The sequence below is a fragment of the Pseudonaja textilis genome, chromosome 1, assembly GCF_049901715.1.
Source record: "Pseudonaja textilis isolate UNSWEBS1 chromosome 1, rPseTex1.2, whole genome shotgun sequence".
NCBI classification, from domain to species: Eukaryota; Metazoa; Chordata; class Lepidosauria; order Squamata; family Elapidae; genus Pseudonaja; species Pseudonaja textilis.
Window position 1 is genome coordinate 174,186,265 of NC_141990.1, and position 12,691 is coordinate 174,198,955.

General features: G+C 41.1%; 2 protein-coding genes across 11 annotated transcripts in view; one reads left to right on the top strand and one right to left on the bottom strand.

Annotated features, from left to right (window-relative positions):
- Positions 1-6,904, top strand: part of DNAH7 (dynein axonemal heavy chain 7) — a 176,862-nt gene extending 169,958 nt beyond the window's left edge. Inside the window, exons 60-64 of the mRNA XM_087919773.1 lie at positions 2,357-2,587; positions 3,664-3,816; positions 4,693-4,870; positions 5,693-5,796; positions 6,484-6,904. Of these exons, the coding sequence (XP_087775899.1) occupies positions 2,357-2,587; positions 3,664-3,816; positions 4,693-4,870; positions 5,693-5,796; positions 6,484-6,690 (873 nt within the window). The 3' untranslated portion in view covers positions 6,691-6,904. The remainder of the gene's footprint in view (positions 1-2,356; positions 2,588-3,663; positions 3,817-4,692; positions 4,871-5,692; positions 5,797-6,483) is intronic.
- Positions 6,905-6,914: 10 nt separating this feature from the next.
- The window catches only part of SLC39A10 (solute carrier family 39 member 10), a 38,752-nt gene continuing 32,975 nt past the window's right edge, over positions 6,915-12,691 (bottom strand). For all 10 annotated transcript variants that reach the window (XM_087919779.1, XM_026696876.2, XM_087919780.1 and 7 more), the window contains 2 exons: positions 11,074-11,264; positions 6,915-10,261 (listed from right to left, as the gene is read on the bottom strand). In XM_087919779.1, coding sequence (XP_087775905.1) covers positions 10,103-10,261; positions 11,074-11,264 — 350 coding nt within the window. In that variant the 3' untranslated portion in view covers positions 6,915-10,102. The remainder of the gene's footprint in view (positions 10,262-11,073; positions 11,265-12,691) is intronic.

Genomic DNA, 12,691 nt, shown 5'->3' on the forward strand with positions numbered 1-12,691 from the left:
CATCCAATGAGGAAAGAATGATGTAAACTTGATGCAGCTCTGAAAATATTAGTTCCTTTTCATGTAGCTCTTGAAAAGTTCTTTTCATGAAGTTTAAATAAGCTAACATATCTCCTCCTTTTAGAAGACATGCTCTAAACAGTTTATGTGTAAGATGTATGTGTGCATCTACACTGTCACGAACATAAATCCTCTTCAAATTCTCCCAACACCTAGCAGCAGACTCTTCTCCACGAATATAGACTAGCTGCTGGTCACTCAGTGTTAGTCCAATTATACAAAGTGCTCGTTCGTTGTTCTGTTTAGAGTCAGCAAGTTTCTTGGCAGCATCCTCATTAGCTGGATCCCAAGCATTTACATCTGGTGGGTCTTGAACTACATTCCATAAACCTTCTCTACGCAGAAGTAGGCTGCATAGACCAGGAAACATAGTTTGTTCCATCCAACCAGGTGACTTGTGCCATTTTTACCAGGATAGTAACCCACAATTAAACAGTAAACAGCTGTCTGTATACAGTACTGTGCATTCACACTAACTCTCAGTTATCCGTGCCTAGTTTGATCTGGGCCCATAACCAGTGTTGAGGTAATTCCCCATTAGGAGAATGAGAGCATACAGGGAGACGTATTTGAGAGTAGTGTTTGAATAATACACATACAGAACACAGATACACTGTTCAGTAAATGTAGGGTTTTACTTCCAGAAAGGTTTAAGCAAAGTTCAGAATAGGCAGTCCAAAGTCATTCACAGTTAAATCAGTCAGTTTTTTCAATCCAGGGATAATCCAAATATCAAAGTCCAGTGTCAAAAATCAGTTCAGTAACAGGCTTACATTAAATCCAGTAATATCAGTCAATTAGAAGAAATGGAGGAACAGCAAGACTTTCCAACAGAAGGAAACAGAGATACACTCTCTTCTGAGACACAGACTAAAACAACCCAGGTTTCTGGCTTCATCTTATGGCCGTTTGAGAAACCACACCTAATTACAGTTTTGCATTTTCTTAAAGATACAGTTTTAAAATGTTTATCCTGGTTTATATATTTCTAACCCAAATACCTGTTAGGTGACTCATATTCCTAACAGATGGTTTTATTCACTTTGGTGGGATAGTGTTTGAAATGCAGAAAATCAGCTTTTTCTTCCCTGTGGTGGGCCTGTAATATTGTGAATTGTCTGGCATATTAGACTGTGAAATACTACAATTAGGTTTTAACAAGAGCAGTTTCCAAATTGCATGCAGAAAGATAAACCGTGGACAGTTCAAAAGGAATGCTGAATTGCCTGAGTACTGTAAAGCTTTTAAGTGTCTCCAATAAATTCCAAAATATACAGTAGTAGCGGCTTTCTTCTGGGATTTTCACTAGCAATAATGGGTATGTACAAAGATGTCTGCAGTACTTTAGGAAGTCATCCTGGCCTTCAGTCTGTAATGCTTTCCTATTTTTACTTCTATTTCCCAAACATATCATAATACAAGGTTCAGATGTACTGTACAATTACATTTTCCCCAAGGATGAAAATATTTCCATTCCAGAGGAAAACACAGGCAAACCGAGAACTAAGTCACAACAACAGGGACTTGGGAGGCACACATAGATCTTCAAGCCATGCAGTGCCCTTCCACACAGGATGCCTAATGATTGGAAGTTTTGACATTGCACAAGTGCTTGATTATGAAGCAAGCGAAACAGGTCTACCATCTAGGGCAGGGGGGTCAAACCCAATCCCGTCACGGGCCACATCAGGAGTTTGTTTGCCATTTGGGGACCAGGGTGGGTGTGGCCTTATCATTGCGGCTGACTGAGTGGGTGTGGCTGGGTCCGGAGCGGCAGGGCCAGTTCCTCGCTGTCTCCGGGACGGCCCCGTGGACGACATGTTTGACATGTCTGATCTATCTTAACATAGTTTTGTTTGTTTATCCATACATAGGATCTTTCAGCTGGCTAGTTGGTCAGATGGGAAACAATGGGCTGGGAGCAGGTTAACACTTCATTCCTGCTGATTTCAATAGTGCCCTAATACGAAAGCTGTTTCAAGTGGATTGCCCTCCTAAGGATAACCCAGCCTACTTTGTTGCCCTTGAGATATGTTACTTTATAATAATACTAAGCCAGCTATATTAAATCTTATGTTGTCCAAGATGGCCAGAGTATTAAAAAAAAGCACAAAATGGCTCCAAGCCCAGATTTTCTAATGCAAGAAACACAATTTTTGCATATGAATTAAATGACATCAACAGGCTATTTCTGTCCAAGTTTTAAGTCCCCAGTAAAAGTTCTTCCAGCTAAGCTGAAATATCTAATAGGTTTTGCAGCATTTCACTGCTCGTTTTCTCTCTGTTTTGTAAAAAGTCTCGTGCAACAGGTGCTGGTGCCAAGTCGTCTGATGAAATTGTTCGCGAGGTGTCAAGTGACATCCAAAGTAAACTTCCCTCTGACTTTAACATTGAAATAGCAATGAGGAGATACCCAACCACCTACACCCAGAGCATGAATACTGTGCTAGTCCAAGAGATGGGCCGATTTAACAAATTATTGCAAACTATACGAGACTCCTGCATCAACATTCAGAAAGCAATCAAGGTAAGATAAGCTGACGAGAAAGCGTATTTAGTTTGAAGAGGCTGGAAAGAGTAGCTGTCAGCTCCCATTAGTTTCACTGGAGTCTTTGGGGGGTTTGCCCAATAGTTCTTTTAGTTTGAAGAGTTGCAATAATCCCTGAGCTCTGGCCTTCACCACTACTTGGGAGGTGCAGTTCTCAATTATAATAACATGCTCAGCATTATGCATCACTGCTGTTTTAGAAATCTAGCAGTAGAGACAAGGAGTTGGATGAAAAGCCATGGAAATACACTTTGGAGACGGCAACCTAAGCTAGTGGCTTGCTATGCAGCTGGAAAGATTGTCCCCCCCCAAATTGTTGCTCAAATGTCAGTGACCCAAACTGAGCAATGAGCTACTAAATTCTCTTTTTAACTCTTCCCTCTGCTAAAAACTTATCATGGACTCTCCATTTTAAGCCTTTCCTCTTCTGGAATGGAACGGAACGGAATGGAACAGAACACTTTATTGGCCAAGTGTGACTGGAAACACAACTACAGTAGAGTAGTTGTATGTTCAATTACACAATCCAAGACAGTACAGAATATGCACCTTACATAGCTGCCATCTGACTGTATGGAAAGGACCAACTAACAAATTCGCATTTTCATGATCTGTGTGATAGAACTTACCAAATACAAGTATTGACAATAAATAACACTTGATTAAACCTGAATGTCGCCTGACTCTAATGCCTGGGCAACATAAAGTAGTGGTAGAGGGTGAAATAACAGTAGTTAATTTTCAAAGTTGTTGCACCCGTCTGTCTCATCATTGTGTATCTGTCCTTCCACAACTAAACTGTGTAACAGAAATATGAAGTGTATCAACCCTAACAATAAACAAGATGTAAACTGAGCAGCGGCTCACTGTATGTGCTGCAATCACATATCAACCTAACTCAAGCATACAAGCTTGTACAGTGACAGATTTTGAGTGACCGCTGCATAGAAACTAAATTACTAAGCTACACCCTAGAAGCAATATTTGGTAAAAGCTATGTGATATGGAGGGACAAATCCATTTATTTGTCTTTTTTTCTCCTGTATCTCAAACAGGGTCTAGTGGTGATGTCTGCAGATCTGGAAGAAGTAGTAAATAGTATTTTGAAAGGAAAAATTCCAGGCATGTGGATGACTAAGTCTTATCCAAGCCTCAAACCTCTTGGAAGCTATGTAAATGATTTTCTTGCCAGATTGAAATTCCTACAGGTGAGCATTTCACTTAAAATTTTGATCTGGGTGCACTTTAGGTATGTGTAACTAAAATTCATCATCCTAGCACGTTTAATAGGAAAAGCTTTACTCTTATAGATACACATCGCACGAAGTAGGTATAATAAATATCCAAAGCACTAGTTCAGATTCTGGGCAAATATTGTTTACAGAGATTTGTGTATTAGGGCAAATGTTATATAACCTGGTACAATGGTATCTATTCAAGTTGTGCCACTGAACACAGAATACTGACTTTTCCCATTCCAGAATGCCTGCACTTCAGAAGTCACCTCAAACAGAAGTACATAAACTTAAGTGCTAGAAACCCATCTTACTATTATGCTGTGGTAACAATTTGGGGAAGTTTCCTGCTCCTAAAGCATCTTATCATAAGATTTTAGATTGAATTTAGACAGAGGAAATATGGTTTGCCATCCTTGACAAAAAGGAACACAGGAAATATAACTCTTAGACATTCTGAAGGGGGCTATAGAACATTACAAGGCAATTGTATCGTTTTTAGCTGCTTAGAGTGTTCTTGTGCTACCATCTAGAGTTGAGGTAGGAAATGTAGCATTCTAATATAATATGGTAGTCACAATCCCTGGACACGTTAGTTGGGGTTGACAGAACCCAGGATCTGGCACACCGTGGGGTCCACTGTCTTGCACAAACAGGAGGCAATCTCCCTACAAAACTTGCAAAAATCTGATTTTTCTTTGTCACTCATGGCACATTTAGCAAGGCTTGCCCATTTCTAAAAAGTGCTGGGGGTTGGGAATCCAGGTTGCATTCCATTGATCTTGATACAACCTAGTGAATTCATTTGTTAATATTAAACTAAATTTCCTCCTCATCCTATCATTGCAGACATGGTTTGAAAGTGGAACTCCCCCTATGTTTTGGCTTTCTGGATTTTTCTTCACACAAGCCTTCTTAACTGGTGCCCAACAGAATTTTGCCCGGAAATATACCATACCAATTGACCTCCTAGGGTTTGATTATGAAGTTCTGGAAGACAAGGAATACAAACATGGCCCCGAAGATGGTGAATATGCAATCAGATTGGCAGTCCTATCATTGGGAGAACTTTAATTAGCATTTTTGTACTCTACCCTTCATCTAAGACACTCAGGGTGGAAAACTGAGGAAATGGAATTTAAGCTTCTTAAAATCATTATGAAGTTAGGCTGATAGAGAGGTAGTATTCAGCAGGTTCTGACCAGTTCTGGAGAACCGGTAGCGGAAATTTTGAGTAATTCAGAGAACCAGCAAATTCCATCTCTGGAGATTTTACAGTGTCCTTCCCCTGCCACGCCACAGAACTGGTAGTAAAAAAATTTGAATCCCATTACTGGGCTGATTCTATATGGAAGTCCATATGCTAAGCAGAGATGTGTGTATCATAGCCACCCTACCCTTTGTCCATTTGATCCTCTGCATAATATTTTCTTTATATTCCATTACTAGTTTAATTGAATTACAAATTCACGTTGGGAAAATTGGTCATAGTAAATTCCATGAAATTATCACAAAGATTAAGAGGATAGGTTGTGGCCTAATTGTTTGTTATAGCCACATGTTTGATACAGAAAGCCTACTTCTGAATGGGAAACCGCACGTAAATGGGCCTTGAAACTAATCCAGGGCAAAGCTGCAACCTACCTCCTATCTGTTTATTTCTGAATGCAGAAATAATCATTGCCTGAGATTTGTCTTTGTGAGTTGCACAAAAGCCATTTATAGGTATGGGCTTCCCTAATGGGAATGATAAAAAGTCATAATCCAATGTAAAGTTCAGTTACAAAACAAAATTCCACACATCATTTTATACTAACATATCCTTTCCTTTTTCAAACAAAAAAACCAGGAGTCTATGTTCATGGATTATTCTTGGATGGAGCTCGTTGGAACAGGAAGACAAAGAAATTAGGGGAATCTTACCCCAAAATCCTTTATGATAATATGCCAGTGGTTAGTATCTTCCTACTAAACATGATTTTTTCCCCCTAGTAAACTAGTTACATGTAGTCCTCAACTTACAACCACAATTGAGCCTAAAATTTATGTTGTTAAGTGAAAAATTTGTTGAGTTTGCTCCATTTTACGACTTTTCTCACCACATGTGTTTAAGTGAATCACTACGGTTCTTAAATTGGTAACACAGTTGTTAAGTGAATCTGGTTTCCCCATTGACTTTGCTGGTCAGAAAGTTGCAAAAGGGGATCACATGACTCCAAGACATGGCAACTGTCATAATTGTGAGTCAGTTGTCAAACATCCAGGTGTAAATCACGTGACCATGGGGATGCTGCAAAGGTCATAAGTATGAAAAATGGTCGTAAGTCCCTTTGAACGGTCACTAAATGAACTGTTGTAGGACTACCAATATCCATTGACCTGGGTTGAAGCAAACATGGACTTGATAGTTCCACAAAAGGGGGGGGGGTTCAAACATGCACATTGCCTTTGTGTAAGCAACTCAACTATCATATGTGACTATATATCCCACTTCTTAAATTGTGCTGTAATTGTGCCACTATGCTGATTGGCTTGATTTGGTTCAGAGATTTTGCAAAGATAATCCATCCCCACCCAGATAAAGGGAAATATCTTGTAATCTATCAACATCTTGATCGTCTCCTTCTACTCGCTATACAGATGTGGCTTAAGCCTTGCCGAAGGTCAGACATTCCCAACAGACCCAGTTATTTGGCTCCGGTGTACAAGACAAGCGAAAGACGAGGAACTTTGTCTACTACGGGCCATTCTACCAATTTTGTGATTGCAATGATTCTGCCTTCAGACAGGCCAGAGGAACACTGGATTGGACGAGGGGTGGCCCTGTTATGCCAACTCAACTCCTGATGTAAGGCACCGGGAAAAGAGAGGCTAAAGGGCCGGCCAGCCATATTCAGTAACTTGTTCATCTCTTTTTTTCCCCTGAAATTTTTTTTTTTTTGAAGAAATTCAAATGTTTCAAAAAAAAATTAAATACACTTTATTTGCATCTTTAAGTTGTAAAAAAATTAGAATAAGTTGAATAAAGTAATAATAAGAAGTTCTTGGGGGTAAAAAGCAAGTCTGCATAATTGTTTATTCAATAATTTTATTTTCTTATGTTCCTTGTGAATAAGGAACAGACATAAACACAACACTGTTGACAATGGACAAAGAACAGCATTTCATAATTTCCAGCTTTTATTTATATATATATATATATATATTTATATATATTTTAAAAATGGATTTTGTTGTAACAAATCAAAACAACACCCCACCCCCTTCCAAAAGCTGTACCTCAAATATATTTCAGGACCATAATCACATTGTTTTAACCGTTAAGGAAAGAAATCACACTGCATCCTAGGATGCTACAGCATTTTCTAAGCAATCATTGTATCACAGCTGATTTAGTGCAGTGTGATCAACATGGGATGTCACACAGTGACAGCATTTTAAGATACAAGTAACATTTATGCCCTCTAACAAATATACATTTAAATGAGACTGGACTCCCGAGTGGAAGGGAATGATGAATCCACGTAGAAATGTAGTGGAATCCCAATAGTCCCAAATGTGATCACTTAATTGTATTTCAAAAAATGGGGGGAATTCAGCACCCAAGGAAAATAGGGGGAAGCTAGGGCTATTCTACGGCTCTTCACAAAGTGTAACAGGCACACAAGTGAATGAGGGAGGATCGTCTCCCGAAGGCTCACCAAAATCCTAACATTACACCAGAGGGCTGGTGTTTTGTAGAGAAAAAAAATTATTACTTGGGTCTAATTATTTTCCCCAGATTGACATTACATTATAGAACATGCCAGCAGAACGCAAAAGGAAAAAGTACTACCTGAAATAGAGGGAGCTTTATTCATAATTACAAAAATAGACTTTGAAAATCCTGTATGTCTGACTTTCTTTTTTTTGCCAAAAAAAAAAAAAAAACCACCTCCCTCCAACTGTCTGGCACACTAATAAATCAAGAGTCCAAATCTTAGGAAAAGGAAATCCCACTGATAGATACCTAAGGGGAACGCAGCAGCATCTCCTCTAGCTCGCAGCCAAGCATTTTAGCTGGAGTTGAGTTACTGTCTCTAGCAAAGAGGGCGAGACCAAAGACGACCCAACCTTACAGTCTTTACAGTTGTTCTGAGATCCCAGCGGGTATGCCTTTGGTAAGGGAGTAGGAACCAGTCCTCCTGGAGACACCGGCTAATCAAAACACTGATGTCTGTTAGTATTCAACCCCTCCCACAAAAGCCACCTTCATCTGACACACCTTTAAAGTAGACAACACTTGCACAAATGCAGGAATGTCTGGAGAAAAGCCAGTGGAATGATCAAAAAGTAAGTTGGAATGAAAACATATCTGGTTTTGTAATTTTTATGAACTCTCTGATGGGAATAAAAGAAAATACTCTCTTCCCACTAAATCCCAAACCTACCAACCTCTCTTTGCAGCTCAGCTTCATCTACTTAAAAAAAGAAAAATGCTGGAAGAAACTAACTCCCAAGATTAATTTAAGATTAACCTGTTGTGTTCTTCTTTCCTGGGACTGGAAGAGTCTGCTTCTGTCATAATCTCTTACAATCTATCTCTAGGTGTCAATAGCTGATTGGCACAAACATTCTCCCTACGGTGGAGCTAATCCCTGCAGAGTTAAGGCTTTCCCGCAAATCTGCATGTGCCATGATGCTGGCACAACCACTTGTCTATCATAGAGGGCCTTGCTGCTCGATGTCGTCCCTGCAACGCACCTCCCTGGCATGGGTTTCTAGGAACCCCTGCAGCAGGAGGCAGCAGGCCCCCTGCTGGAGAGGAAGCACCACTAAGACCGGAGGTCACCTGCTTGGCTTTTGGGAGGAGACCTCTGGTCTTCTACATTGCAGAAGGAACCCAACTGCAACAAAGACAGGGATGAAAGCCCAGCAGAATAAAAGAAAGTTCAAAACAATGAAAACTTCAAAACAATCTCCCAAAAGGGGGCCTTGGGAAAATTCCCAATGTCAAGCGGCTGCAGATGCTCCAAATGTTAGATGGCATGGCACTGAATTCATACATTCAAAACTGTTCTCAAGAATCATGCCAAACAAACATGAAAAAGGCTGCTGTCAAAGAAACTTGAAGCAGGACCCTCCCTTAGTAACAGAAAAGTCAGTATGAACCTTTCAAAAACAGCATTGCTATTTGCCCCACAACTGCAGCCGGGGGATCGGAGGGAGCCCACAAGCAGTATTTAGCTACCTGGCATTTTGCTAATCCATCTCCCACAAGTTAGCATGAAATAGCTAATACTTCCCAACCCCACACCTCGCCAAGGTACACAGGCTTGATTCCGAGACCTGCAGCCTGCTTTTCCTTGGACTTCAAAAGGACGAGTACAATACCACCATAATAATGAAGGGGCTCAAAAATTTGTGAAGGAGCCAGTAACTGCAGAGCTGCATAATAGTGGCTACAGACAAGAACACATGCTTGAAAACCTTGTATTAAACAGCTGATTGGCAAGGAGTGGGGAAAGGGGGAGGAAAATTCAATTCAGAACTGAGAAAAGGGGGAAGAAAGTTCAATTCAGTGGCTGAACCAGAAAAACACCCAGTTTTACTTTGGTCATACCATTTAGCGCGGTGCAAAAGAGCTGACTGAGCAGGCAACAGGGCTGGGAGCAAATGCAATCCAATAATAACATGCTAGAAACAATTCATCCTTTTTTTGCTTTGTTTAAAAGAAAAACACTTAAAAAGGTAAACCCCTCCCAGAATGGTTCTAGTTGTGTGCTGCCAACTAATTTCAGTTGCAAGCCTGTGGTGTTAGAGGATGGGACAAGGAGCCCAGGCAATGACCTAACTTGGCACATGAGCTCTGTGGAGAAATAGGGGTGCTTTTCACTATTTGCTCAAAGACAACACAAAAGGCTTTGTCAGGAGGGGGTGTGATTACTGCTGCACATTGCCGGAGCCAAATAGAAATGATATGTTTGCAACAGCATCTCATGCATCATGTTTACATGCTCTGCTTCCAACACAACCTGATTTTTTTTTTTAATTTAAAAAGAAAACACTGGACCAAATCAATTGCCTTTTGTTTCTCTCTTCCGTTCTGTGAGCTGGAAAGAAGCAGAGCCTGTTTAAACAGATACCAAAATACGGTTACTGATAAATCAGTGTGTGTCACCGCTTTGTCTGGGAACTGATGTGCATACAGTACCGCAGGGCAGACTAAAAAAAGTCTTACAGTAGCATGACTGCAATCACAGTTGAATACTGGAAATTTTCAAAACTGAATGTCCAACACTATTTTGTCTTCATAAAGGGCAATCACGAGCATGATGGCAAAACCTAGGACAAGCCCCAAGTTCTGGAGGACGAACTGACCCACCGGACAGTAACCGTGCTCTTCGTTGTCTCCATCCCCATGAAGCATCTCTGGAAGCTGAAAGGAAGGAAAAGCCTGAATAACCCTTTTTAATCAGGGACACACACACACACCCCAACTTCAATCCAGAAACCGAGAAGGAGCTTCTGCTTTGAAATGATGGATCTGCACTGACAAGAGGGCTGGGGACAGTTTCCCCCTCCTCGGGTTTGCTTTTCCCATGAACTCCTCCTCCTCCCACAGAATTCTGCGCATCACTGCTGTGACTTAAAATCTGATTTCCAGAAGCCCAAGCTATATATCCCATGAATTATTATTTTTTTACTTTCCTGAATAATCAAGGATTCCAGTATTACAACCACAGGTTTTTATTAGTTTCTCCATTTATTTCAAGCCCAGATGCTCTGTATTAATTAGTTAAAGTGCCACCCATCCACAAAAAGGAACTCCAGTCAGCAAACTATAACCATTATTCAAGTTTATTTGCAAATTAGGCTATTATTCTTAGCATACAGTTCAACTACTCCTCCATCCCTCATTATTGCTACTGTTCCCTTTAGCCCTCAACTGCCATCTTCTAATTATAACAGCCATTCCATCAAATTTTTCCTCAACTCATAATATTTGTTTTTCTGTACTAGGAATCCAAGGTCATCCTATTATGAGCAAGCTATTCCCATTCTGGCTCTTTCTATGCAGGCCCTTTTCTCTTCCTATGGGAGAAACTGCTCCCTGTTGGCCTCCTATATGGGCCTGGGTCTTCTGGTATTAGCAGAGCTGCAGGCTCCAACGGAGTCTTCCTCAGCCTGGGAAATATTGCCCTACCCCAAAGGCCACAAGCACACAACACTACATATTGCAGATCTTACCATGTCCACAAGGGCCACATAGAGGAACATGCCAGCAGTGACTGCAAAGATCCAAAGAGTGATATTATTTGCATATTGTCCCACAGCTGTTCCTATTAGCATTCCCACATAAGCCATCATCGCCGAGAGGAGGTTGTAAACAATGGCCTGCTTCACAGTCATGCCCGCCTTCAGAAGAACAGCAAAGTCACCTAGTAGAAAGGCAAAAGCGACAGCACAATCACGAGTGCAGCAATGGCTTATCCAGTCTAATCACGAACATTCTTACTCAAAAGATCTCTGGATATATACATGTTCACGCATCCCCTGGGTTCTATGATCAACATGGTGTGAGGAACAATTCTTGAAGAATTAGCATTCCATTTTGAAAGACAATATTTGTACCGAGGGTTACAAGCATATGAAATTTAATGTGATAGTTTTCTGACTCATTTCTTGGCTAAGCAGAAATTCTGGTGGTTGATGCGGTTGTCTAGGGTCATGATGGCGAACCACAGGTGGCACGCAGAGCCATTTGTGCCAGCACACGAGCTGCAAACTTATCTCACTGGGCATGTGCGCACCTCAAAGCTGATTTTCGGCTGGTTTGAGGCCTTTTTCGGCCTCCCAAAGGGTTGAGGAAGACTTCTGCAGGCTTTGCAGGCCAAAAACTAGTCCCTTTTTGTCACTTCCTGTTTTTCCAATACCGGAAGTGACGAAACGGGGCTATTTTTCAGCCTGCAGAAGCCTTCCTCAACCCTTTGGGAGGCCGAAAAAGGCCTCAAACCAGCTGAAAATCAGCTGAGGCGCAGTGCAGGTAAGGGGGCGGCAGGGATGGGTGGGTGGATGGGGATTACGTGCGCATGCGTGGGGGGCGTGGAGGGTGCTGGCACGCAAGTGCAAGCGTGGAAGCACGCACAGAATTTTTGGCACAGGAGCCCAGAAAGGTTAGCCACCACTGGTCTAGGGAATAGGCATGACAAGGAATATTCATGCTGCAGAAGGAAGACAGGGGCATGCAAACCTTAAGTTGCTTCCAGAGGTTTAACCATTCAGTAGCAGTCTAGCTGTTTTATTTTTTTATATCTCTATATCAGAGTGCCTGCCATCTGTTACAGGTAGTCTTCAACTTACAACAGTTCATTTAGTGACCGTTCTAAGTTACAATGGCACTGAAAAAAGTGACTTATGACCATTTTTCACGCTTACAACCACTGCAGCATCCCTATGGCTACGTGATCAAAAGTCAGATGCTTACCAACGGGTTCATATTTATGATTGTTGCATCATCCCAGGGTCATGTAATCACTTTTTGCAACCTGACAAGCAAAGTCAATGGGGATTCACTTAACAACCCGGTTACTAACTTAACTGCAGTGATTCATTTAACAACTATGGCAAGAAAAGTTGTAAAATGGGACAAAACTCACTTAACAAATGTCTCACTTTATAATATAAATTTTGGGACCAATTGCAGTGGAGGACTACCTGTACCATTAATCTGGTTGCTTTTATCCCAATAAAGCAGGAATGATCTCTTGGACAAAGGACTGGTTAGCAATTCAGTTGCTGTTGCCGGTAAAAAAACCAAAAACCTATGATTGTAAAGTAAATGCATAGTTTGCTGCAGGATAAACTG